Source organism: Pan paniscus, chromosome 7 (genome assembly GCF_029289425.2).
Source record: "Pan paniscus chromosome 7, NHGRI_mPanPan1-v2.0_pri, whole genome shotgun sequence".
NCBI lineage: Eukaryota > Metazoa > Chordata > Mammalia > Primates > Hominidae > Pan > Pan paniscus.
In genome coordinates, this window is record NC_073256.2 from 104,878,151 (window position 1) to 104,904,689 (window position 26,539).

General features: G+C 34.5%; 1 protein-coding gene across 2 annotated transcripts in view; it reads left to right on the plus strand.

Moving 5' to 3' along the window:
• Positions 1–26,539, plus strand: part of CNBD1 (cyclic nucleotide binding domain containing 1) — a 636,725-nt gene that overhangs the window by 594,063 nt on the left and 16,123 nt on the right. Inside the window, exons 12-13 of one of the 2 annotated variants that reach the window (XM_055116708.2) lie at positions 11,297–11,356; positions 25,349–26,461. In XM_055116708.2, coding sequence (XP_054972683.2) covers positions 11,297–11,356; positions 25,349–25,465 — 177 coding nt within the window. In that variant the 3' untranslated portion in view covers positions 25,466–26,461. Of the gene's footprint in view, positions 1–11,296; positions 11,357–25,348; positions 26,462–26,539 lie in introns of those variants that run through there. The other variant, XM_063606847.1, reaches the window with a different exon arrangement.

Here is a 26,539-nt window from a genome sequence, read left to right on the forward strand (position 1 = left end):
TGTGTGGACATGCTGTGTACTCTTTCTACCCATTGAGAGGGCTTGGGGTTAGTGGCCCTCCACAGCAGCGACAGCACACCTAGTAAACCACCTCTTGGATTCTGAATAACATTCTCTACTATGAAGAACTGGGGCTTCCCGAAGTAATGGCTGATTCAAGTTCCGGGGCAGGGAAAATAAAACATGAAGTATTTTCATGTTCCAAAAAGTAAGGAAATACTCAACAAATGATGGGAATATGTCAACAGGACACATAAACCAGCTGGAAGGTTTTATTCTAGACACCTCTAGTTGAGCACCAAAATAAATAATTTTGAATTATAATCCTTTGGATAAAATTAAAACACATTATTCCAAACTCATAAATAAATGAATGAATAAATGGAACATTTGAAGATAAATGGGATATTTACATAATTTCAAAGTAACTCCCCATGAACTATGTACTCATTCCAAGGAGATGAAAGCAGCATTACAGTGGAGAAGCCTGGCAGAAACCTTCTTCACCAATTTATCAAAGCTAGCATCACTAAGAATGGGATAAATTGAAATTCCACTAACTCTTGACACTATGCAATGAGAACTCAGAATCAAATCACTTCAGTTATATTTCTGTCAAAGATGTGTAACCCAAGTCTGATGACCAGGAAATATCGAACTATCCTAAAATAAAGAATATTCTACAAAATAACTGTGCTGTAATTCTCAAAAACATCAAACTCATGAAAGTCAAGGAAGGACTGTATAGAACAATTCCAGATTAAAGGAATTTAAGAGACATGAGAACAAGATGCAGCACTTGATTCTGAATTGGATCCTTTACTTATAAATCACAGTATTGGGGCAATTGGCAAAATTCAATTGGGATTTAAGAATTAAATGATATCAGTTAATTTTCTGATTTTGACAGTTGTGCTGAGTGTATGTAGGAGAATGTCACTGGTCGGAAATACTAAAGCATTTGGGAATGATGAGGTATCATGTGAGAAACTTACTCTCAAATGTTTCAAGAAAAAAATGTTCTGTTAGCCTATCTTTTCAGTGAATTTGAGATAATTGGAAAGAAAAAATACCTAGAAGTTTCAGTAGATATATAATACAAAGTTAATAAATTAACCAATAGAAGAATTAATGTTAATAATATCACAAAAAATTGTGAGGTGGGTAGCAAAGGAGAAGTGGGGAGTATGTAAATGTCTTAAATTCTAATCCATTGTAGGGTGAGTCAATAGAAAAATGTATACATTTGATATTTCAAGACACAGGTTCTTAATCCCTATGGAAGGCATTATGGTAATATTATGAACACTAAACAGGAGCATATTTGTCGGCACATTTCCCAATTCTGGAATTTTCATTTTTGAGAATTCACCCACACACTGGAACACCTATGAAATGATGTGTGTGATATGCTTTTCATTGCAGCAGGATTTGTATGAGTAGAGGATTTAACTGTCCAAATGTCCATCAACAAAGTCTGATTAAATCAACTATGATATCTCCATTCAAGGATTGATATGAAGAGATTACCTAGATATTATATAATTATTATATTATTATAGAGTGTAAGTGGGAGTTAAGTGAAAAGTCAAGAAGCAAAGCAGTACACGTAATATGCAATTGTTAGTGGAATGACACTGATGAGAATAAGAATGTATATTTGTATTTGTCTATGCAGGCATAAAGAAATTTGGAAAATAAATTCTATAAGTTCAACAAGAAATAAGAATAACAGTTAACTTGGAGATATAGAAACGAACTAAAATAGGGTTAAAAGACCAAAGAGAAGAGATTTTTATTAATTACCTCATAATAAATTTCAGTTTTTAAACCATGTTGACAAGTAGTCCATGAAAAAATAAATTGAAAAATTGTATATGAAAATATAGCCTAACAGAATAAGTAAAGTCTAAAAGATATATGTGGTCAGGAGAATAATGATCCCCAAAGATGTTTATGCCTTGATCCCCAGAACCTGTAAATTTGTTATCTAATATGGTAAAAGAGACTTTGCCAATGTGATTCCAGTTATGGACTTGATATGGAGAGGTATCCAGGTGGGCCCATATGGATCCCTAAAAGTAGAGAACATTTTCTGTCTGTGGTCAGAAAGAGATGGATCTATGGAATAAAGACCAGGCTTTGAAGATGGAGAAAGGGAGCCACAGCTAATGAACATGAGTGACCCCTAGAATATGAAAAAATCAGGGAAAAAAATTTTTCCTTCTAGCCTCCAAGACGGAATGCAACCTTGCCCACACCTTGATTTTAGCTCAGTGAGACTTCTGTTGAACTTCTAACCTGTAGAACAACAGGGTAATATATTTGTAAGGAAGGGGTCCAGTTTCACTTTTCTGCATATGGCTAGCCAGTTTTCCCAACACCGTTTATTACATAGGGAATCCTTTCCCCATTGCTTGTTTTTGTCAGGTTTGTCAAAGATGAGGTGGCATTATTTCTGAGGCCTCTGTTCTGTTCCATTGGTCTCTAGATCTGTTTTGGTACAGTATCATGCTGTTTTGGTTACTGTAGCCTTGTATTATAGTGTGAAGTCAGGTAGTGTGATGCATCCAGCTTTGTTCTTTTTGCTTAGGATTGTCTTGGCTATATGGGTTCTTTTTTGGTTCCATATGAAATTTAAAGTAGTTTTTTTCTCATTCTGTGAAGAAAGTCAATGGTAGCTTGATAGGGATAGCGTTTAACCTATAAATTACTGGCCATTTTTACGATATTGATTATTCTATCCATGAGCGTGGAATGATTTTCCATTTGTTTGTGTCCTCTCTTATTTCCTTGAGCAGTGGTTTATAGTTCTCCTTGAAGAGGTCCTTCACATCCCTTATAAGTTGTATTCCTAGGTATTTTATTCTCTTTGTAGCAATTGTGAATGGGAGTTCACTCATGATTTGGCTCTCTGTTTGGCTATTATTTGTGTATAGGAAGGTTTGTGATTTTTGCACATTGATTTTGTATCCTAAGAGTTTGCTGAAGTTGCTTATCAGCTTAAGGAGATTTTGGGCTGAGATGATGGGGTTTTCTAAATATACAATCATGTCATCTGAAAACAGAGACAATTTGACTTCCTCTCTTCCTATTTGAATACTCTTTATTTCTTTCTCTTGCCTGATTGCCCTGGCCAGAACTTCCAATACTATGTTGAATAGGAGTGATGACAGAGGACATCCTTGTCTTGTGCCAGTTGTTAAAGAGAATGCTTCCAGCTTTTGCCCATTCAGTATGATATTGGTTGTGGGTTTGTCATAAATAGTTCTTATTATTTTCAGATACGTTCCATCAATACCTAGTTTATTCAGAGTTTTTAGCATGAAGCGGTGTTGAATTTTATCGAAGGCCTTTTCTGCATCTATTGAGACAATCATGTCGTTTTTGTCATTGGTTCTGTTTATGTAAAGGATTATATTTATTGATTTGCGTATGTTGAACCAGCGTTGCATCCCAGGGATGAAGCCAACTTGATGGTGGTGGATAAGTTTTTTGACGTGCTGTTGGATTTGCTTTGCCAGTATTTTATTGAGGATTTTCGCACTGATGTTCATCAGGAATATTGGCTTGAAATTTTCTTTTTTTGTTGTGTCTCTGCCAGGTTTTGGTATCAGGATGATGCTGGCCTCATAAAATGAGTTAGGGAGGAGTCCCTCTTTTTCTGTTGTTTGGAATAGTTTTAGAAGGAATGGTACCAGCTCCTCTGTGTACCTCTGGTAGAATTCGGCTGTGAATCTATCTGGTTCTGGGCTTTATTTTTTTGGTTGTTAGGCTATTAATTACTGCCTCAATATCAGAACTTGTTATTGGTCTATTCAGGGATTCAACTTCTTCCTGGTTTAGTCTTGGGAGGGTATATGTTTCCAGGAATTTATCCATTTCTTCTAGATTTTCTAGTTTATTTGCGTGGAGGTGTTTAAAGTATTCTCTGATGCTAGTTTGTATTTCTGTGGGATCAGTGGTGATATCCCCTTTATCATTTTTTATTGTGGCTATTTGATTCTACTCTCCTTTCTTATTTATTAGTCTGGCTAGCAGTCTATCTATTTTGTTAATCTTTTCAAAAAACCAACTCCTAGATTCATTGATTTTTTGAAGGGTTTTTCATGTCTCTATTTCTTTCAGTTCTGCCCTGATCTTAGTTATTTCTTGTCTTCTGCTAGCTTTTGAATTTGTTTTTCCTTGCTTCTCTCATTCTTTTAATTGTGATGTTAGGGTATCAATTTTAGATCTTTCCTGCTTTCTCCTGTGGGCATTTTAGTGCTGTAAGTTTCCCTCTAAACACTGCTTTAGCTGTGTCCCAGAGATTCTGGTACATTGTGTCTTTGTTCTCATTGGTTTCAATTTTAGTATATGTGCTGCTGAAGCAAGCACGTTCTCATTGGTTTCACAGAACTTATTTATTTCTGCCTTAAGTTCGTTATTTACCCAGTAGTCACTCAGAAGCAGGTTGTTCAGTTTCTATGTAGTTTTTGAGTGAGTTTCTTTTTTTTTTTTTTTTGAGGTGGAGTCTCGCTCTGTCACCCAGGCTGGAGTGCAGTGCTGCGATCTGGGCTCACTGCAAGCTCCGCCTCCTGGGTTCAGGCCATTCTCCTGCCTTAGCCTCCCGAGTAGCTGGGACTACAGGCACCCGCCACCACACCTGGCTAATTTTTTGTATTTTTTAGTAGAGATGGGGTTTCACCATGTTAGCCAGGATGGTCTTGATCTCCTGACCTCGTGATCCACCTGCCTCAGCCTCCCAAAGTGCTGGGATTACAGGTGTGAACCACCGTGCCCAGCCTTGAGTGAGTTTCTTAATCCTGAGTTCTAATTTGATTGCACTGTGGTCTGCGAGACTGTTTGTTACGATTTCTGTTCTTTTGCATTTGCTGAGGAGTGTTTTACTTCCAATTATGTGATCAATTTTAGAATAAGTGCAATGTGGTGCTGAGAAGAATGTATATTCTATTGATTTGTTGTGGAGAGTTCTGTAGAGGTCTATTAGGTCTGCTTGGTCTGGAATTGAGTTCAAGTCCTGAATATCCTTGTTAATTTTCTGTCTTGTTGATCTTTCTAATGTTGACAATGAGATGTTAAAGTCTCCCACTATTATTGTGTGGGAGTCTAAATCTCTTTGTAAGTCTCTAAGAACTTGCTTTATGAATCTGGGTTCTCCTGTATGGGTGGATAGTTAGCTCTTCTGTTGCATTGATCCCTTTACCATTATGTAATGTCCTTTGTCTTTTTTGGTCTTTGTTTGTTTAAAGTCTGTTTTATCAGAGACTAGGATTGCAACCCCTGCTTTCTTTTTTTTTCTCTCTCTCTCTCTCTTTTTTTTTTTTTTTTTTTTTTTTTTTGCTTTCCATTTGCTTGGTAAATATTCCTCCATCCCTTTATTTTGAGCCGATGTGTGTCTTTGCCCGTGAGATGGGTCTCCTGAATACAGCACACCACAGCCAACAACCATATGAAAAAAGCTCATCATCATTGGTCAACAGAGAAATTCAAATCAAAACCACAATGAGATACCATCTCACACCAGTTAGAATGATGATCATTAAAAAGTCAGGAAACAACAGATGATGGAGAGGATGTGGAGAAATAGGAACACCTTTACACTGTTGGTGGGAGTGTAAATTAGTTCAACCATTGTGGAAGACAGTGTGGCAATTCTTCAAGGATCTAAAACCAGAAATACCATTTGACCCAGCAGTCCCATTACTGGGTATATACCTAAAGGATTATAAATTATTCTACTGTAAAGACACATACACATGTATGTTTATTGCAGCACTATTCACAATAGCAAAGACTTGGAACCAACCCAAATGCTCATCAATGATAAACTGGATAAAGAAAATGTGGCACATATGCACCATGGAATACTATGCAGCCATAAAAAAGATGAGCTCATGTCCTTTGCAGGGACATGGATGAAGCTGGAAACCATCATTCTCAGCAAACTAACACGGGAACAGAAAACCAAACACCGCATGTTCTCCGTCATAGTGGGACTTGAACAATAAGAACACATGGACACAGGGAGGGGCACATCACACACCGGGGCCTGTCTGGGGGTGGGGGGCTAGGGGAGGGATAGCATTAGTAGAAATACCTAATGTAGATGACAGGTTGATGGGTGCAGCAAACCACCATGGCACGTGTATACCTATGTAACAAACCTGCACATTCTGCACATGTATTCCAGAACTTAAAGTATAATAAAAAAAAGTTATTTTAAAAAAAGAGCTAATTACACTCAAAGCCAGAAGAACAAAAAACCTAAGTGATACTACATCTATTATAGAAATTAAACTTGTAATAATAAAAAAAATACTTTCCCACAATGTAAACTACAGGCCCAGATGGCTTCACTAATGAATTTCATCACATATTTAAAGAAGACATAATACCAGTAATGTACACTCTTTCAGAAAATATAGTGTATGGGGATATATCGCATACCTTATGAAGTTAGCATTACCCTTATTCATACCTAACAATAGCAGTACAAGAAAAGAAAATTAGAAATGTCCCTCTTGAACATACATAAAAACATTTAACAAGATATTAGCAAGTCAAATCTAGCCAGGTATAAAAAGGATGATATATAATAAACATGTATCATTTTTTTCAGAAGTACAAGGTTGGTGTAACATTCAAAACAATCAATATAATTCACTATACTAACAGAATACAAGAGAAAAGCCATATGAACATCTCAGTAGATGCAAGAAAAAATAACAAGTCTTTAGACAAAAACTCTCAGGAAACTCAGAATGAAAGGAACTTTTCAATCCAATAAATTGATTAGTAGAAGGTTTAACCTAACATTACACTTAATGTTGAAATTCATTTCACCTAAGAGAAGGCAAGACTGTTACCATTTCTATTCAACATTGCACTGGAAGCCAATACAGCACAAAAGACAAGAAAAAATAAATTAAAAACATAAATTTTGGAAAGGAAGAAGTAAAACTGCCTGTTTCCAGACAACACAATTGTATATGTAGAATACCCTACTCAAATGATACTATGAGATCCATGTACAAAAAGCAGTTGTATTTTGATGTAATAGCAGAGAACAATTGGGAAAAAAATAAGATAACATTTAGAGTAGTATCAGAAAACATAAAACATTTAGGATTAAATCTAAAACAATATGTGCAAAACTTCACAATAAATATAAAGGAAAGGTATATAATTGCTATGCTGACAACTAGAAAATATTACTACACGAACTTAAAGGCACTGAAATAAATGAAAGATACACTATGTTCATGGATTAACAGACTTAGTATGTTTAAGATGTTCATTCTTCTAAGTTTATTTATAAACACAAAGGAATCCCTCTCAATGTTTATTTTGAAGAGACCATCAAGCTGTTTTAAAATTCAAGCAAAAAGACTAAAGATGTATAATAATCAAATAGATATTGAAAAAGAACAAAACTGGAGGACTCGCCCTTTATTTCAAGACTTACAATAAAGTTGCGATGATCAACAAAATTTCATATTGACATACACAGAGACAAGTAGAAATATGGAACAAATATAGTTCAGCAATAGACTTGCATGTGTTGTTGATAAATTTTTACAAGACTCCAGTCAATTCAAAGAGGAAAGGATAATCTTTATAACAAAATATTTCTATGGGAAATAAATGAGCTTAAACCTCTATCTTTATACAAAAAAGAAAAATTCAAGACAGATCGAACATTTAAGCATAAATCCCAGAAACATAAAGATTCTAGAATAAAACATAGGAGAATATATTTATGAATTTGGTGTGGGGAATTATGTCTTAGGCAGTACAAAAAAAGTCACTGATATAAAATTTTCTAAAATTATAATGTGGGCTTCATCAATATTATCAATATCTACTATTAAGAAGACAGGATTAATATAATCAACAGAAAGATCTTAGACTGAGAAAATGTTCACAGTACATAAATATGAATAAGGATGTGTATGCAGAATGTGTAAAGTACTACTGCCTATCAACAGTAGTAAGAAAAATACCCAGTTATAAAATGGGCAAAAGACTTGACTGACACTTTGCAGAAGAAGATATGGTAATGTCCAGGAAACACATAAGGTAGTGTTCAACATTAATTATTAGCAAAATTTGATTTAAAACCACAGTTAGATATTATTTCATATTTTCAGGTATGGCTGAAATTTAAATATGATAAAAGTAAAATACAAATAAATATTTTTGTATGGGAAAAAATGAACCATAATCATTAGCTTCACTTTATGAAAAAAATAGTAATTCAAGACAGATCAGACACATTGCACATAAAGTGCAGACCCATAAAGATTCTAGAACTAAACATAGGCAACTATAACTTTGGTGTCATGAGTTGGCATGTGACACGGTGAGGTGAGGAGCAATTGGAACTGCTATACCTTGCTGATGTTAGCATCAAATTACACAAGTTTGGAGAAATCTTTGACTATTTCCTTTAAAGTTAGACCTACATCTACCCTGTGACTCAGCATCTCCATTCCTAAATATTTAACAGAAGAGTCAAAAAGAAACACAAAAGATTTTTACAAGAATGTTCATAGCAGTCTAAGTCTTAATAATAAAATAATTGAAAGGCACAAATATTCATCAACAGGAAAATGAATCGACAAAGTGAAGTTCATTAGGATACTGGAATACTAGTAAAAAGTAACAAACTGGTACATGTAAGAACATGGAAAAATCTTGGAGACATTATTCAAAGAGAACAAAACTGGAAACACCTAAAGGATATATTGTATGATTTCTTTTAGTAAGATAGTCAATAGTAAACTGTGGTGATAGAAGTCCAAAAGTAGTTGACACTGTGAAGAGAGGTTTGACTGAAAAAGGTTATAGGTTAACCTTTCAGGGGGATGGAGAGGTTCTTTATCTTGTTTTTGGTGAAGGTAACACATGTGTATACAATAGTCAAAACTGATCTAACAGAAAATGTAAGAAAAATACATTTTATTGTATGTACTTATGCTTTAACTAAAAATAATATTGGCTGAAACATCATTTATAAAGGGGCTAGTTAGGGTAGCACCTTGATTTAGATAATTATTTTTATTCCTTGTCTATCACATGCAGGGTACTGTGGCACTGCTTGGTGAGGAATTACCTCCCACAAACCCCTAAAATAAAGAAATAGAGAAAGGGAGGAGGAAAAAATGACTATATCTTTTTCTAATTAATCAACAAATAATTTGTTGAGTATCTACCACCTCCTCTATTCTAGGCACTGGAAATAGAATGATAAATCAGATGACTCATTGCCTTCACAAAGCTTCTAGTGGGGAGAAAAACAGATAGTTCAATTCAGAGATTCTGCCTGAATTGAACAAGGGAAGTCTACACTGAGAAGATGTCCTTTGAGTAGGCTTAAAGTGAATAATGGTGGAAGCCACTTGGAATTTAAGGAAAATAGATACATTTAAGAATTTATTTTGATAGTGCAGATAAATTATTTTTGCATATTATAGTTCTTTGCTTATTTTGTTCTTTTATGTAGAAATAATATAAAAATAAGAAAACTAATTATGGTTTAAAATTTCTAGTAGATCATTACACTTTGTTAAAAAAATAGATTTGGCACAGTATAGACTTTGGAATGTGGGAGGATCTCATTATCTAATACATGAATGAAATTCTATTCTTACAAAACCAAGTGATGGTGCTTGGAAATCCTCCATGCACTGGTCAGCATTTCTCACACATGTGAGTGGAGCTAGGATTTCCACTCCCTGCATATGTTTAGTGTGTCACCCTGGACATCTGCTAATGTTGAACATCTGTTTTCTGTTTTCATTGAAAGATGTTTAATTTGGAGTGCCAAAAAGAGATGGGGTCATTAGTTATTCTACAGTGTGAAGCTATCCAGTAAATTGTCCTTGTTTGAGGAATAATAATGTCAGAAAAGCTATATCCACTATAATTAATCCTAAAGTTTCCTTCACATTGAGAGTTATTGCAGACATGAGTTTAAAAGAAAATGCCAAACTATGACGAGTCTCTGAGAAAAAACAAAAGTGATTTCATATAGTATTTATCATACAGGAATTATTGTAAACTGGTATTTTTTGAACACTTAGAAAACATGTAAGTTGTGAACACAGGAAGATACTTATGTGTCTGTAGAATTAGCTAATATTTAAATTATGCTTAGTATTGTTTGAATTCATTCATATTTTCTTGAAATGAATAGTCCATGTTGCTTACCCTCTATTAATTGGTTTATTTGATTTTTAAAAAATTAACTGTGACAAGTTATTGTCATGTTGAGCTGAAAGCTTACTATGTTAAGTAACAGACCATATTCCAGAAGAGAAATAAGCTGTTGTACATTATATGCCTTTTATATTTGTATTATATGTGACAATGTATGAAACCAGATTCACTATCATTTGAATTATTTTGATCATCAATAGGCCATAAGGTACTATTACAGGTTTTTATATGAATAGTTGGAATGTTAAGTAGTATACTCCTTTTTCTGCTTAAGAAATATGTTTTTATATTCATATATTTAATAAAGTCCTTCTAAAATATGTAAAATGCAGTAGAAACATAATCACATCCTTCTAAAATATAAAAATGCCCTTTTACATTTGATAACTAAAGCTCTGTGTTAGATTATTGGTAAGAAAGTTGTGGGTTTTTAATTTTTATATGCATAGTATAGACACATTTATTCAACTTGTGTGTAGATTTATATTCATTCATGTTTGCAATTTGAATTTTAAAACAGTAAAACAAAAAGGATGATATACACAGAAGAAATGGAATAATGATCTTAGTGTCACATAGCAGTATAGAGATAATGTTGGTCAAATCTTTAATTTTAAAATGGGGAACAAATCTTAAAAATATCTCACCCCTCTGTTTTTTACTTGTTTACATTTTATAAAATGGTAGTGTTATTAAGATGCAAGAATGCCTGGGAAGACTTGTATGTACTTGGAGTGGGGAGGGTATGGGTGTGCCTTGCTTTATATAAACAAAGCTAAATTCTTTATATATGATGATTTGTTACTATAAGTACCAATACAACTATTTTTTATCCTGTTTTTCTGAAAGTCTCACTTTATTCTTTACATTTTTGGATTGTTCCAATAACTTACCCTATTTCTTTTTACCATGTGCCTATCCAATGCCTCTGCTATTATTTTCCAGCTGCCCAAAATTAAACATGTCAAGGCTTGCTTTTATTATAAATTTAGTGGCAAAAATCATGGTATAGAATACTAAATAATTGGAAAAAGTGCTCATTTATTCAATCTAATCTTGTATTCCTTTGTAGGAGGATGTCAAAAATGAATATTTGAAAAAGGAACAACAAAAAGAATGGAAAGATTTCAAGGTATAATAATATACACCAACAAAAGAAATAGGATAATTATTCTTTCCTTATAGTAGAATATATTAAATTAGTGATAACTTCAGAAAATATAAACATTAAGGGAAATTAAACTTTTATAATGAATGAATGTTAAAGAAAATATTTCTACTGAAAACATATTCTTTAGTCCTTTATATCTTAAAAGAGCCTGAAAATAAATTTGTAGTAAGTCCATATTTTTTCTTCCAAATTTAGAGGGAAGAAAATGCATTAATTACTACCGTATGCTAAGCAGTTTATGTATGTTGTCTCATTTAACACCTTTAACTATAATTGTTGCTTTTCTTATTTTATGGAAGAGGCCACTAAGGCCTGGAGAAATTAAGGAACTTGTCTGAGTAACACAAGTAGTTAATAAAACTGCCAGTAATCTGACTCAGGTTTGCCCAATTCAAACTATAATGAGTTCTTCACAATTTGTTGTGCTTTCTGCTATAGAATGCAGTTGGCAAGCGAGAATAATAAACTATTTTATAATATGTATGTCAAAGGAAAAAAATATTGACTATGGTGATTTTAATACTGCTATGGGATTAATCCAAATTTTTGGCACTTTGAAAATCTGACTACCAGAATCATCATCACCATTGACATTATGTCTCATGTCTTCACCATTGCTTATCCAACACCTTCAGTAAGGTATGCACAGTGGGTGAAACTCTTTAAAGATCTCAGTTAACTACATCTTTAAATGTATTGAGAAACAAAATAAAGATAACTTGGAGACTTTGAAGCAGCTGAGAAATACAGTCTCTCCTGTAGTAGAATATACAAAAGGAATACAACATAAAGAGCTAAGATAATGTATTGTCTTTTAAAGAAGCACCTTCTCTTTTATTTGTTTCGCTAACACAGTAGCTTAATATGCTATGAGATACCAGACCATAAATAGAAATTAAAAATGGCAGGCAGAGATTTTAAATAGGGCATTCTTTTAAACAAATATACTCTCCTTAGATAAATAGAAGGGTAATGATTTTTCAAACAGCTCCACTTTGGGCTCTGAGCCTGGAACACCATAGGTAAGTGCTGCACATCTTCAATGTGGCTTTAAGCCTCTTCCTCTCTCTGTGTCATGGGTGTGCAGAAAAGGGTAGGGACACTCACCCACTTAGTAAGAAAAAGTAGGGCAGGAAAACTTTCCAAATATTTGTTTCTGTTAAGAGGCAAACAATGAAACAAAAAGTGGGATGAATTCCCATGTTAAAACACCACCTCACATAATCATCTGCAATGATGCAATCTTTGGCAGACGGGCAGTTTGCTCTTGCCTTGATAAATTTCTAATTTTCTGTTCCTGGTAAGCTAATTCTTATGAGTTTGCACATATTATTGTAAGTCTAGGGGACATATTTAGTTCCCATCAGGGATCTGCATTTTTCCAAATATATTAATTTACTAAAATATGAAGCCTAAGCCTATTGTTGAAATATACACATACTGTTCCTTTTACATTCTAGTTCCTCCTAAAATAAAGTGTCATTTCTTTACTCCTGTATGTCATATTAAATAAATAAAGAAAACATTTTAAGACTTTCCTATTTTCCTAAGAAAACGTACTAATTTCCTTTTTTAAATTACATGCAGTTTGGTAATTAATTTTGCCCCTAACAACATCTCTTGCCCTACTGAATTTCTTATGTTGAGTGAATGAATGAATGACATGCCTATCATCTTAGATGCTATTACTTCTGAAGTGGCACAGAAAAAAATGGGCAATAACTTTGTAGCTGTCACCTCCAATCTATATGGAAGTAAGTTCCCTGGCAAGTCTGGGAGCTCAAGTTTCTTCCTTTATTCAAGCTGTTGTTTCTTTAATGATACCCTGCTGTCAGTCACAGTGTCACCATATGTTTAGAAAACGATTCAGTGATCTCCTAGCTGGATATATCAGAATCTCAGATTTATTAAAGTTATTGTGAAAGCAATTTATGAAGAGCAATTTGCAGAGATTTGTCTGAAGATTGTTGCTCTTATCCCAAGTCCTAAAATCTGGATGATTTGCCCACTGTGTAAATTCACCTGAAACAGGAATTCTTGTTAAAGATGTCTTGTTACCTGGTATTTGATGATTGCTTCTTGCAGGATATCCGTTCTAGCACCAGGGATTTATCATAGAAGTCAGCCTTGATTTCTTTTCTTCCTGTAGTGTATCCATCAGGGAATATTGGAAAAACTAGACATTTAGAAAACATTTTTATGAGAGTAACTCCATCAGATTTCATAGTTTGTGGACATTACATTGCACTAACTAGAATAGATTATGAGCTTTCATGTTCATGTTTTCTAGCCTACTAGCCTTAAGCAGTATAAGTATTCTATAGCCGTTTTTCTGATTGGTTCATAAAAACTAAGAAGCTGAGAAGCAAAACTGACTGTAACTAAGAAAAAATTGAAAAGAATACGGTAAAATACATAGTTGTGCACAGTGATGTGTTAATCGATGTTTACAAAACTGTTTCCCTCTACTCCCCCAAAACTCTTGATTTGTAGCATTTTCCAGTTTTCATGTTGTAAATAATCCTGTTATAGCCACTTACATGCAGCTGGGAAGAGATGCACAGAGTCAACCCTAATGGTACTGCGAGCCCACTCCAGCATGCCACTGCTTCCAGTGAGATTGTGCACCTGTGGTGGGGGTGGAGTTAGGAGAGGTGGGGCAACCACTTAGACCTACTGTGGAAGATTAAGTAAAAGGTAGAAATTTGGAGAAAAATATCATTATTGCTAACAACAATATCTGTATTGCTAACAACAACAAAAACTTTTCCTGGATTTGCCATATAATCTTTCTATATTTTCTTGCTGGTTCTCCTAAATTAACTTTTCCAGTGAACAGTATTTGATGTCTATGCTTCTTGTTTATTTTTTCATTTAGACAGTATATACCATGCAGTCTTGGCCCCCGACGTCCCTGCATTCTTGTCTCTAATCAACTCTTTTGCTCTTCTAAGTGAGTTTGAACTCTTCAATGAACCATTCAGCTTTTTGTGCATAATTTTCCCAAGGTTTCGCCTTTATGACCATCCTATTGAGTTTAGATTTCTTTCTTTCTTTTTTTTTTTTTAAGACGGAGTCTCGCTCTGTCGCCAGGCTGGAGTGCAGTGGCACAATCTCGGCTCACTGCAAGCTCCGCCTCCCAGCTTCAAGCGATTCTTGTGCCTCACCCTCCCCAGTAGCTGGGACTACAGGCACGCGCCACCACACCCAGCTAATTTTTGTACTTTTAGTAGAGACGGGGTTTCACCATGTTGGCCAGGCTAGTCTCAAACTCCTGACCTCATAATCCGCCTGCCTCGGCCCTCCCAAAGTACTGGGATTACAGGCATGAGCCACCCACACCCGGCCTTGAGTTTAGTTTTCTTACTCTTCCAGCACAAATTCTATTTTGAATCTGTTACTTGTATTTTCCTTGACTCCTCTTAACCAATTTCAGTCTTTCTTCAACCAATTCTAGTCTTCCTTCAAGCTACAACATCCACCATATTTTATAAAACATTTCCTGATTGCCCCTCACTTGCACTAATAGTCCTCTCTTAGTGAACACGGATAGTCTATAATTTACAATTAGGCACTTGGTTATGTATTGAACTAATATTGCCTAATGTTTTATATAGGTGCCTCCCATTATCTTTTAAAATATATTTTAAGGTACTTGTGAACAGAGACCATAGAAAACCAAATAGCCCTGAACCTACAGGGAAACCTAATAACAACTGAACGTTAACTTGACTATAGAACCGGAAAAAATCAGTTTGAAAAATAAATGTTTTTATAATGCTTTTATCAGGTTTTGGTTGCATAACCTTAAAATATTTGAGTCATTTTAGCAATTTGAACTAAAAATTGATAGGATGAGAACAGTAACATCTATCTATTTTGCTTATTTGTATTCAGAATAGGGATTTTTGGTATTTTTTGTTAATCAAATCATCTTTGAATGAAATATTAAAGTAGTATGATTCAGAGTAGAATTATGAGTCAGAGAAGAAACCCGTTTTAGGATTAAAAAACTAAAGCATATAAAACCACTAGAAAAAAATGACCATGAAATTACTTTTCAAAATATCTGAAGTAATCACTCCGCGTTAGCTTACAAACTGTATTCAGAAATTTTAAATGTAAATATTCAATAGGTTGCAGAAATAAAAGTACAAATAATGGACTCAGCTCTTGTACTTAGCTATGAATTTCTCATGCATTAAATGGTTTTATGCATTTAGGAAAAGGAGTCCAGTGGAAAAATCGGTAGTCTAATTTTTAGTGGGCATACTAAATGATTAATAGTATCTGTTGCAGTTTATTAGGCTTATTTTAACCAATGTTGATACTTCTTTTCAAGAAGAGACAGCATGGTCACAATTTATTGCACATCTCCAATCTGTGCTACAAAAGCACAACTCAAATAACCCCACAGAAATACCCTCAGAACCAGGTGGGGGAGCACTCCAGAGTCCTAGCTCCTTGGGAGGCTGAGACAGGAGGATTGCATGACAAGGATTCAAGGCTGTGGTGAGCTATGATCATGCCACTGCGCTCCAGCCTAGGTGACAGAGTAGACTCCATCTCTGTAAAATAAATAAATAAATAAATAATAACCACAGAGAAAACAAAACACTCTCCACTCACTTATGTTATAGCCTATGGTAAGTTATTTCTTGTCCATAACTCCAGAGCAAAAATCACATAATATTATGGAAAAAATGTTAATCAATGTAAAATACCCAAATTCCCTAGTTGCACTTTTTTTTCTTATTGGCACATTTGTATTAATATTCATACCAGTTCTTTTGCCCTAATATCATACCTCTTCTATATCCTTTCAAGTGTTAGAAAAAAATGAAATTAAACATCTTTTAGCCTTCCTTTTCTGGGCTATATTGCACTAGTTCCTTCAGTTAACCTTATAATTCTATTTTTCTTTTCTTTAATTATGTTGTTGCTGTCTTCTGGACCCTCGATGATTAGCATGAGACCACTAAATTAAATTTCACTTGTTATGCCTAAGTCTCTATGTAGCAAGTTATTACATTAATTGACCTGATGCCTCAGGCTGGTCTTCATGATTGAAATGGAATATATTACTATAAAGTGAAAATTTTGTTTTGCTTATTATACCAACTATTGGTTGATCTTTTTATCATAAAATTTACATTTACTTATTCTTCCCATTGAGATTATTATGAAAAGAAATATTCATCATTAATTCCTTAAGCTATATCTATAGCTTTTAAATGGACAATTGATGCTTTTCTTTCTTTTTTTTTTTTTCATTCCTCTTTTCTTTTTGTGAACATTGTCTCAGGGTCGAACTTGTCCTTCTGTTTGTCTCTTCCTCTGAACGTTAGGAATTTAGGCTCCTTGAAGAGAAGGTATCTTGTTTATAGAGGCATGTACAGTATAAAAAACAGAAATGATACATAGGCAGGCCTTCAGTAAGCATGAGTTAAATGATGAAAATGAATAAATCCTTGGATAATTCGAAATACATAGAAAATAGAAGAGTCCATGAGTGGGGCTAGGGGTGTAGCAAACAGAGATTTGGCCAAGGACGCAAAGTAGCAGATATGTAGAATGAACAAGTCTAGAGAGCTAATGTATAACAGGAGGACTATAGGCAATAAAATTGGGAGACACTTGAGATTTTTGTTAAATAAGTAGATTTTAGCTGCTCTTGTCACAAAAATAAAAGTAACTGTGAGATGATAGATATTTTAATTTGCTTCTGTATAGTAACCATTTTATTATCTATATGTATTTTATAACATCATGTTGTTAAACCTCAAATATACACAATAAAATTTATTTAAAAACAGATGAGTCATTTTTTCCTGAAATGCAAAAAAGAAGAAAAACTTTCATACAATTTACTGGTATTTCTTGAGCACTACTCTGTGTCTGGCTAAGTAATCAGCAGTAAATAAAAATGAAACAGTTCCTGTTTATATAGATTTTCAGGGTCTGTCTGATGGGGAATATGAAAATTACAAAAATTATGTATCCCCAAATAAGTGTATATATAGCATTGTGAGATGTGCTCTAAAGGGTGCTGTAAAGGAAAAGAACTAGGAATATGAGGCAAAAAAATGGGTTCATCTGACAGTTTTTCCTTTGAATTATCTGAATTTCCTTAACTATCTTAAGAATAAACCTATAGTCAATGGCTATTTTAAGATAACTTATTTTTTTATTTCATTTGCTTAACACTTTTGATAATCCTTTTTTCCCCTCTTTTCTTTCATGTGTGCGAGTGGACATATATATCAGGCCTACTAAATTATTTGTGGTCATAATTGGGCATATAAGCTCTACCCATAGAAAGATAATTCTAAATTCTCACATTCACCACTTTTCTATCAGATTAAAGTGTCTTTCAATTCAATACTAAACTTAAGATATGCCTACTAAGAGCAAACTATATATGAGGTGTTTTATTTTTCTAGCTTTATTGTTTCTTGTTTTATACTGCAACACTTCTTAAATGTTTCTATTGTGCAGCCTTTTCTTTCAGAGCTTAGATTTTTTTAGATTTTAATATATGATGTGGAACTTGTAGAGTAGTAACATTATGTAATCAAGGAACTGCATTCTACAGGGAGCATTTGTAATTCCCTTATTTTTCTGTTTGTGAAAGAAACTTTAATGTTGATGTTGTGCATTATAAATAGTAGTGTCTTATCTTGAATATATATAGTTCTGTGATTCTTCCTTCAATGTAAAACCCCAAACAAATTCCATGATTCCTAATATAAGGATGTAAGTATTTCCTCAGTTCAACTGTAATTCAAGAGTTATTTAACACAGTGTTTAATGATACAGTACATCTGTCTACATTGTACATAGGCCAAGTGTATTCATTATATGCAAAGGGCTAGTTTCCGTTTGTCACTGGTAGGAGGCTGAAAAATTCAGGGATATAAATCAGGGCACTGAGGAAGAACAGCTTAATCAGTGACAGCTAGAAAGTCACTTCATATGAAATGGAGAGTGCATTATTACCACAAATATTGAGGTGAGAAGCCAGGATATTAAGCCCCAGTGGAAGAAAAGGCTTAAAGTCCCTGTAAGGATACAATGCTCTAGGGTTTGTTGTTTGTCTGGTTGAATATTTTGAATTTAGAAAACCAAGTCTGACATATATATGAAGGAAAAAATGACAAATGGTTTTATATAGCATGATTCAGCATGGAAAAGGCTAAGCCAGGCCACAAATGAATTATTTTGATAGGCACGAATTGCAATTTGGAAGTCAACACTTACACCCCAAGCAAAGGGTGGCAACGGTATTTGGCCCCTGAGACTCAATGCAATTTCTTAAGTATCAGAACAGGCAGGTGGGTTTATAAAACAGCAACCACAGGGTAGGCTCATCAACAAGAAAAAGGCTTTCTGATCTCATCCTTATGGTGGGACAAGATACCTATGTAGCTAATAAAAGTCACAAAGTTGACAAGTGCTGCTTTCCAGAGTTAGGGTTGCATGGACTGGTTATTGCAGCAGGAGGCTAAGTCTGCGGGTAATCTTTAAATTTCCAATAAGTTTTAAAATAGGTTTATCTGTATATGCAAGAAAGCTATAAGAAGGATTCACAAATACCTATTAAAATATATATTGTTATGGGCATATATGTAGAGGCACCTCTATAGCTATAACAATGTTATGCACACATTTAGAGTACTTTATTTTTGTCCTGAGTTCTATGCATTTATTGACACATTTGCCTTATATATTTTAAAGACAAAAAACATAAACTAAGATTGCAAATATACTGTTTATTTCCAGAATAAGAAAATCATTTGCCATCTGATGAGCACTGGCTTTTCCCATCTTTGAGCACCCAAACCCAACAACTGCCTTGCTCTCTAGCCCTTACCATTACTGGCCTGCAGGTGAAACTCATCCTCAGGGCTGGACTACTTTTCTAATGCTGAGCTTTCCTGTTCTTCAACTTCTGCTTTTGATAAAAGCCATTATCATCTGGGAAATATGAATGCAGTTTCTGGAGAGAGCTGAGCCCTTCTGAGGATGAATTGCCTGGTGGGCCAAGTTTTGTCATAAGAAACCTACAGGCAATTCACACTGGAATAAGTGCCTAAGGGTGTGGGAACATGTGGACAGATTTTTTTTACCCTTTTGTGTTTAACTTGGCATTCTTTGTCCTCACCGCTCACTGTATTGTTTTATAACAATGACATCTTCTTACAGGATTCACATGACTAGGTTTTTAATAGAAAAACCTGCTGGTTTTTGTAAGATTTGGAAAGGACGGGATGGATAGGGAGGCTGTTATAAAGTTTTTGTCCATTTTCAAACCAAGCAATAAATCTAAAAAGCTCTGTGTCCAATGTAAACCACAAATGAAGAAGTGCTGAAAAGTGTTCAAATTAATTTTCCAGTGCAATGGAAAAATATACAAGTGCTATAATATCAGCTTCTGCAGTTTCCCTGTCTGCTCCCCAGGCCATTTCTCTTTCTCTCCCTCTCTCTCTCAAAAGATATGCTTTAATTTGCTGTTCACTAAGCTCATTAATTCCAATTCCTTTCTCAACTTTGTTGCCAAACAAACCTAGTCATATTGTCTAGCTAAAGAAAAATACTGAATACAACTGAGAGCGAATGACGTCCTGATACATACTCTAACATGAATCAACCATCAAGACATTATGCTAAGTGAGATAAGTCAGAAACAAAAGGACAAATACATACGATTCCACTTATATGAAGCATTTGGAAGAGTCAAATCTTTCTCAAATTCGCAGAGACAGGAGGAAAAATGGTGGTTACCTATGATTGGGAGGAGAGCAGAATAAGGAGGTATTATTTAGTGGATACAGAGCTTCAAATTGGAACTATGACAAGTTTGGAGGTAGACTGTGGTGACAGTTACCCGACAATGTTGATGCCACTGAACTGCACACTTAAAAAGAATGAAAATAGTAAGTTTTATGTTATGTATATTTTACCACATTGAGAGAAAGAAAAAGAATAGATGGTGGTATAAGACGAGTTAATATGTTTCAGACCATTTTCTAGCACCCTATTTTTGGGAGAAGAATAATTTTCTTTTAATTTTTCTGTTTTCTCTGTCTGCAATAATTAAAACTTACTGGTGTAAGCAGAATAAGTAATAAAATGCTATAATTCCAAGTCTGACATAACACCAGCAACAAATCAATAAAACTTAACTCTGACTATCCTTAAGACTTAACCTTTTTTAAAAAAAGTGTATCTGACAAAATAAATTAGTAAGCATAAAAAGAATAAACTGAATGCCGCATCCAATTTTCCAACTCCCAACAGCATTGTCTTTATAATGGGACTTTAGTGGGAGAATATTTACAATCAATCCAGGGAAGGAGAGGATATAGGGAAGCGTGTATGTGGTTGGTGGAAGATGAAGAAAAAGAAGGTTATCTCAAGAGCTTCTCACAAAATTTCAAGAGGAATTGAGATCTTATATATTCCACAAGAGAGAGGCCCTGTGCCAGCTCCCTCATAGTACCCACTGAGGCAGCACAAATGAGACAGTGGGCAATCAACACAAATTCATTTCTTTTGCTTGTTTATAAATGTGTTTACTCCCTATGGCTTTTATTTTATTATCTGTTTATATAAGTAAAGTAAATATGAACAAAATCAAGTATAGAACAAGATATGTTTAAAAATATTAGTGTAATTCTTCAGATTAAGCTAAATTTTCCAATAGTACAAATGATTGCCAAAACCTCAGTAACTTTGAACAACAAAGATTCACTTCTCATTCACTTGTCCAATACTGGTTGACTGCATTGTGCTTGGATGCAGAGTATTACATTAATGGGGAGAAAAGACAGACAGTGCAGGAATGACTTGATGGCTGCTTCATACAAATGGCACACCACATGTCTCCTCTCATTGCATTGACCAAAGCAAGTTACACAGCTACCCTTGGCATCAATGTTGCAGAGAAGTCTAAGCCTCTTCTATGTAGGGCGCCACAGAGATGTACCCATATGGCAGTCCCAAAGAGAAGGCATCAAACATTAAATTGTTTATACAAGCTAGTCCAGTAATTGAAAGAATTTATTATCTTAGCAAAATATAAAAATAAGGCAAATAATTTCTGGTTATCTGTTCAATATCAGTAACAGGAAGATAAACCAACTACCACATGTAAAAAGTTTAAGGATCTCGGAAAAAGCATGCTTTATTAATACAAAATTATATTCATTTTTCCCCATATATTTGTTTTTATTGTATCTTATTTTTTTTATAGTTGATTTTTTAAATTTATTTATTATTATTATACTTTAAGTTTTAGGGTACATGTGCACAATGTGCAGGTTTGTTACATATGTATACATGTGCCATGCTGGTACGCTGCACCCACTAACTCGTCATCTAGCATTAGGTATATCTCCCAATGCTGTCCCTCCCCCCTTCCCCCACCCCAAAACAGTCACCAGAGTGTGATGTTCCCCTTCCTGTGTCCATGTGTTCTCATTGTTCAGTTGCCACCTATGAGTGAGAATATGCAGTGTTTGGTTTTTTGTTCTTGCGATAGTTTACTGAGAATGATGATTTCCAATTTCATCCATGTCCCTACAAAGAAAATGAACTCATCCTTTTTTATGTCTGCATAGTATTCCATGGTGTATATGTGCCACATTTTCTTAATCCAGTCTATCATTGTTGGACATTTGGGTTGGTTCCAAGTCTTTGCTATTGTGAATAGTGCAGCAATAAACATACGTGTGCATGTGTCTTTACAGCAGCATGATTTATAGTCCTTTGGGTATATACCCAGTAATGGGATGGCTGGGTCAAATGGTATTTCTAGTTCTAGATCCCTGAGGAATCGCCACACTGACTTCCAAAATGGTTGAACTAGTTTACAGTCCCACCAACAGTATAAAAGTGTTCCTATTTCTCCACATCCTCTCCAGCACCTGTTGTTTCCTTACTTTTTAATGATTGCCATTCTAACTGGTGTGAAATGGTATCTCATTGTGGTTTTGATTTGCATTTCTCTGATGGCCAGTGATGGTGAGCATTTTTTCATGTGTTTTTTGGCTGCATAAATGTCTTCTTTTGAGAAGTGTCTGTTCATGTCCTTTGCCCACTCTTTGATGGGGTTGTTTTTTTCTTGTAAATTTGTTTGAGTTCATTGTAGATTCTGGATATTAGCCCTTTGTCAGATGAGTAGGTTGCGAAAATTTTCTCCCATTTGGTAGGTTGCCTGTTCACTCTGATGGTAGTTTCTTTTGCTGTGCAGAAGCTCTTTAGTTTAATGAGATCCCATTTGTCAATTTTGGCTTTTATTGCCATTGCTTTTGGTGTTTTAGACATGAAGTCCTTGCCCATGCCTATGTCCTGAATGGTAATGCCTAGGTTTTCTTCTAGAGTTTTTATGGTTTTAGGTCTAACGTTTAAGTCTTTAATCCATCTTGAATTGATTTTTGTATAAGGTGTAAGGAAGGGATCCAATTTCAGCTTTCTACATATGGCTAGCCAGTTTTCCCAGCACCATTAAATAGGGAATCCTTTCCCCATTGCATGTTTTTCTCAGGTTTGTCAAAGATCAGATAGTTGTAGATATGTGGTGTTATTTCTGAGGACTCTGTTCTATTCTATTGATCTATATCTCTGTTTTGGTACCAGTACCATGCTGTTTTGGTTACTGTAGCCTTGTAGTATAGTTTGAAGTCAGGTAGTGTGATGCCTCCAGCTTTGTTCTTTTGTCTCAGGATTGACTTGGCGATGCGGGCTCTTTTTTGGTTCCATATGAACTTTAAAGTAGTTTTTTCCAATTCTGTGAAGAAAGTCATTGGTAGCTTGATGGGGATGGCATTGAATCTGTAAATTACCTCAGGCAGTATGGCCATTTTCATATTGATTCTTCCTACCCATGAGCATGGAATGTTCTTCCATTTGTTTGTATCCTCTTTTATTTCCTTGAGCAGTGGTTTGTAGTTCTCCTTGAAGAGGTCCTTCACATCCCTTGTAAGTTGGATTCCTAGGTATTTTATTCTCTTTGAAGCAATTGTGAATGGGAGTTCACTCATGATTTGGCTCTCTGTTTGTCTGTTGTTGGTGTATAAGAATGCTTGTGATTTTTGTACATTGATTTTGTATCCTGCCACACTCATTCCAAAATTGACCACATACTTGGAAGTAAAGCTCTCCTCAGCAAATGTAAAAGAACAGAAATTATAACAAACTATCTCTCAGACCACAGTGCAATCAGACTAGAACTCAGGATTAAGAATTTCACTCAAAAACACTCAACTACATGGAAACTGAACAACCTGCTCCTGAATGACTACTGGGTACATAACGAAATGCAGGCAGAAATAAAGATGTTCTTTGAAACCAACGAGAACAAAGACACAACATACCAGAATCTCTGGGACACATTCAAAGCAGTGTGTAGAGGGAAATTTATAGCACTAAATGCCCACAAGAGAAAGCAGGAAAGATCGAAAATTGACACCCTAACATCACAATTAAAAGAACTAGAAAAGCAAGAGCAAACACATTCAAAAGCTAGCAGAAGGCAAGAAATAACTAAAATCAGAGCAGAACTGAAGGAAATAGAGACACAAAAAACCCTTCAAAAAATTAACGAATCCAGGAGCTGGTTTTTTGAAAGGATCAACAAAACTGATAGACCACTAGCAAGACTAATAAAAAAAGAGAGAAGAATCAAATAGATGCAATAAAAAATGATAAAGGTGATATCACCACTGATCCCACAGAAATACAAGCTACCATCAGAGAATACTACAAACACCTCTACGCAAATAAGCTAGAAAATCTAGAAGAAATGGATAAAGTCCTCGACACATACACTCTCCCAAGACTAAACCAGGAAGAAGTTGAATCTCTGAATAGACCAATAACAGGATCTGAAATTGTGGCAATAATCAATAGCTTACCAACCAAAAAGAGTCCAGGACCAGATGGATTCACAGCTGAATTCCACCAGAGGTACAAGGAGAAACTGGTACCATTCCTTCTGAAACTATTCCAATCAATAGAAAAAGAGGGAATCTTCCCTAACTCATTTTATGAGGCCAACATCATCCTGATACCAAAGCCGGGCAGAGACACAACCAAAAAAGAGAATTTTAGACCAATATCCTTGATGAACATTGATGCAAAAATCCTCAATAAAATACTGGCAAACCGAATCCAGCAGCACATCAAAAAGCTTATCCACCATGATCAAGTGGGCTTCATCCCTGGGATGCAAGGCTGGTTCAATATACACAAATGAATAAATGTAATCCAGCATATAAACAGAGCCAAAGACAAAAACCACATGATTATCTCAATAGATGCAGAAAAGGCCTTTGACAAAATTCAACAACCCTTCATGCTAAAAACTCTCAATAAATTAGGTATTGATGGGTCGTATCTCAAAATAATAAGAGCTATCTATGACAAACCCACAGCCAATATCATACTGAATGGGCACAAACTGGAAGCATTCCCTTTGAAAACTGGCACAAGACAGGGATGCCCTCTCTCACCACTCCTATTCAACATAGTGTTGGAATTTCTGGCCAGGGCAATTAGGCAGGAGAAGGAAATAAAGGGTATTCAATTAGGAAAAGAGGAAGTGAAATTGTCCCTGTTTGCAGATGACATGATTGTATATCTAGAAAACCCCATTGTCTGAGCCCAAAATCTCCTTAAGCTGATATTTGTTTTTAAAACTTAAAAATTAGCCTCATACAGAAATAATTTATAGATATAAGCATTGAAATAGTTTCTTAAATAAAAAAATTATATAGAAGTTATATTTTCTATATATTTTGCTAAGGTGAGAATTCTATCCTTAGAAGTTCTATGAATTTTTTCTGTTTTTTTCTATTTCTTTTTATATAGAATTCAAGCTAATAATACTATTATAAGCCTTAAAGTTTTAGGATGATAGGATTAATTATTTTTAACAATCTTTTTTTCTAGGATAAGACTGTGAAAAACTCCTTGTATTATAAAGGAATTATTCCAGGCTTTGGAAAATGGGACCATTACTGCACCAGCATTCCTAGGAACCTCAAGGACACTCTAGTAAATTATTAAAAATACCAGCTCGTAAGAAGCTGGGGATTTCAGCATGGATTATTGAATTTTTTTAGTTTTTTATTTGAAATTACTGTAATGGTCTACCAAATTGCCTTCACCTTTGTTTTTTCCTGCATATCAACTTCCTAGTAATTTATTTATATAAATTAATTTTTACATTATTTTAGACAACTAAATTTTTCTTCTATTCATTTTTCAAATTCCTTTATTAAGGCCTTGTATCATAAAAGGAGATAAAAATATCTTCCGTAACAACAAGTTTTAAAGGGCCAAAGATTTTTAAGTAAAATGATTTCTGACATGTAAATCCTAACTAGAGATATTAAAATAAAATAACGTTCTTTGGCTTATTAGAGAAAGTATAAAATTGAAACATATTTGTTTCAAACTATTTTTAGTTTGCTTTTGCTTTTCAAAACTATGAAACAAAACAGTTTTTCTTATGTTTAGACTTGTTCACAAAGCAAAACGTATTTGTCATGCAGTTCATACTATATGTGAGCAAGGAGAATGTCTACCTAATATACTACCCCAAAAAAGTATTATTTCATGAATTCAAAATTACTCATGATTCTAAATTAGCCTATTTTAAAATTAATGCTACTATAACTCTTCAATCATTATCATCACCATTTTGATACATTTTCTGTGATGTCATGAGTCCTTCCAATTCGTATAACATATCCTTCTATTAAAGGGCCTACAATATCTCTTATTATTTAACCATCTGATATTCAAAATTATTATTTCTGGTTAGACTTGATTTAATGCTTCACAGTAATAGCTTATCCATACACTCTCTGGAAAACTTCTAATATAAGCATAAATAATGATAGAGATGGTAGAGATGAAAATATCAATAGAAACATAAAAATCTAATTTGGTTCATCATCCCTTGCTAGAGGCAGGAAATTTTTCTAATTTCTCAGTTGAAATAGGGTGGGTTTCAAACTGAGTTTCACACTACATGTTATCTGTATAATAAAACATTTTAATAACACCATTTGACCATTCCAAATATCTTCAAATACAAAATGGTTTCAAATTCTTTCAACATTTGTAACCCAAACA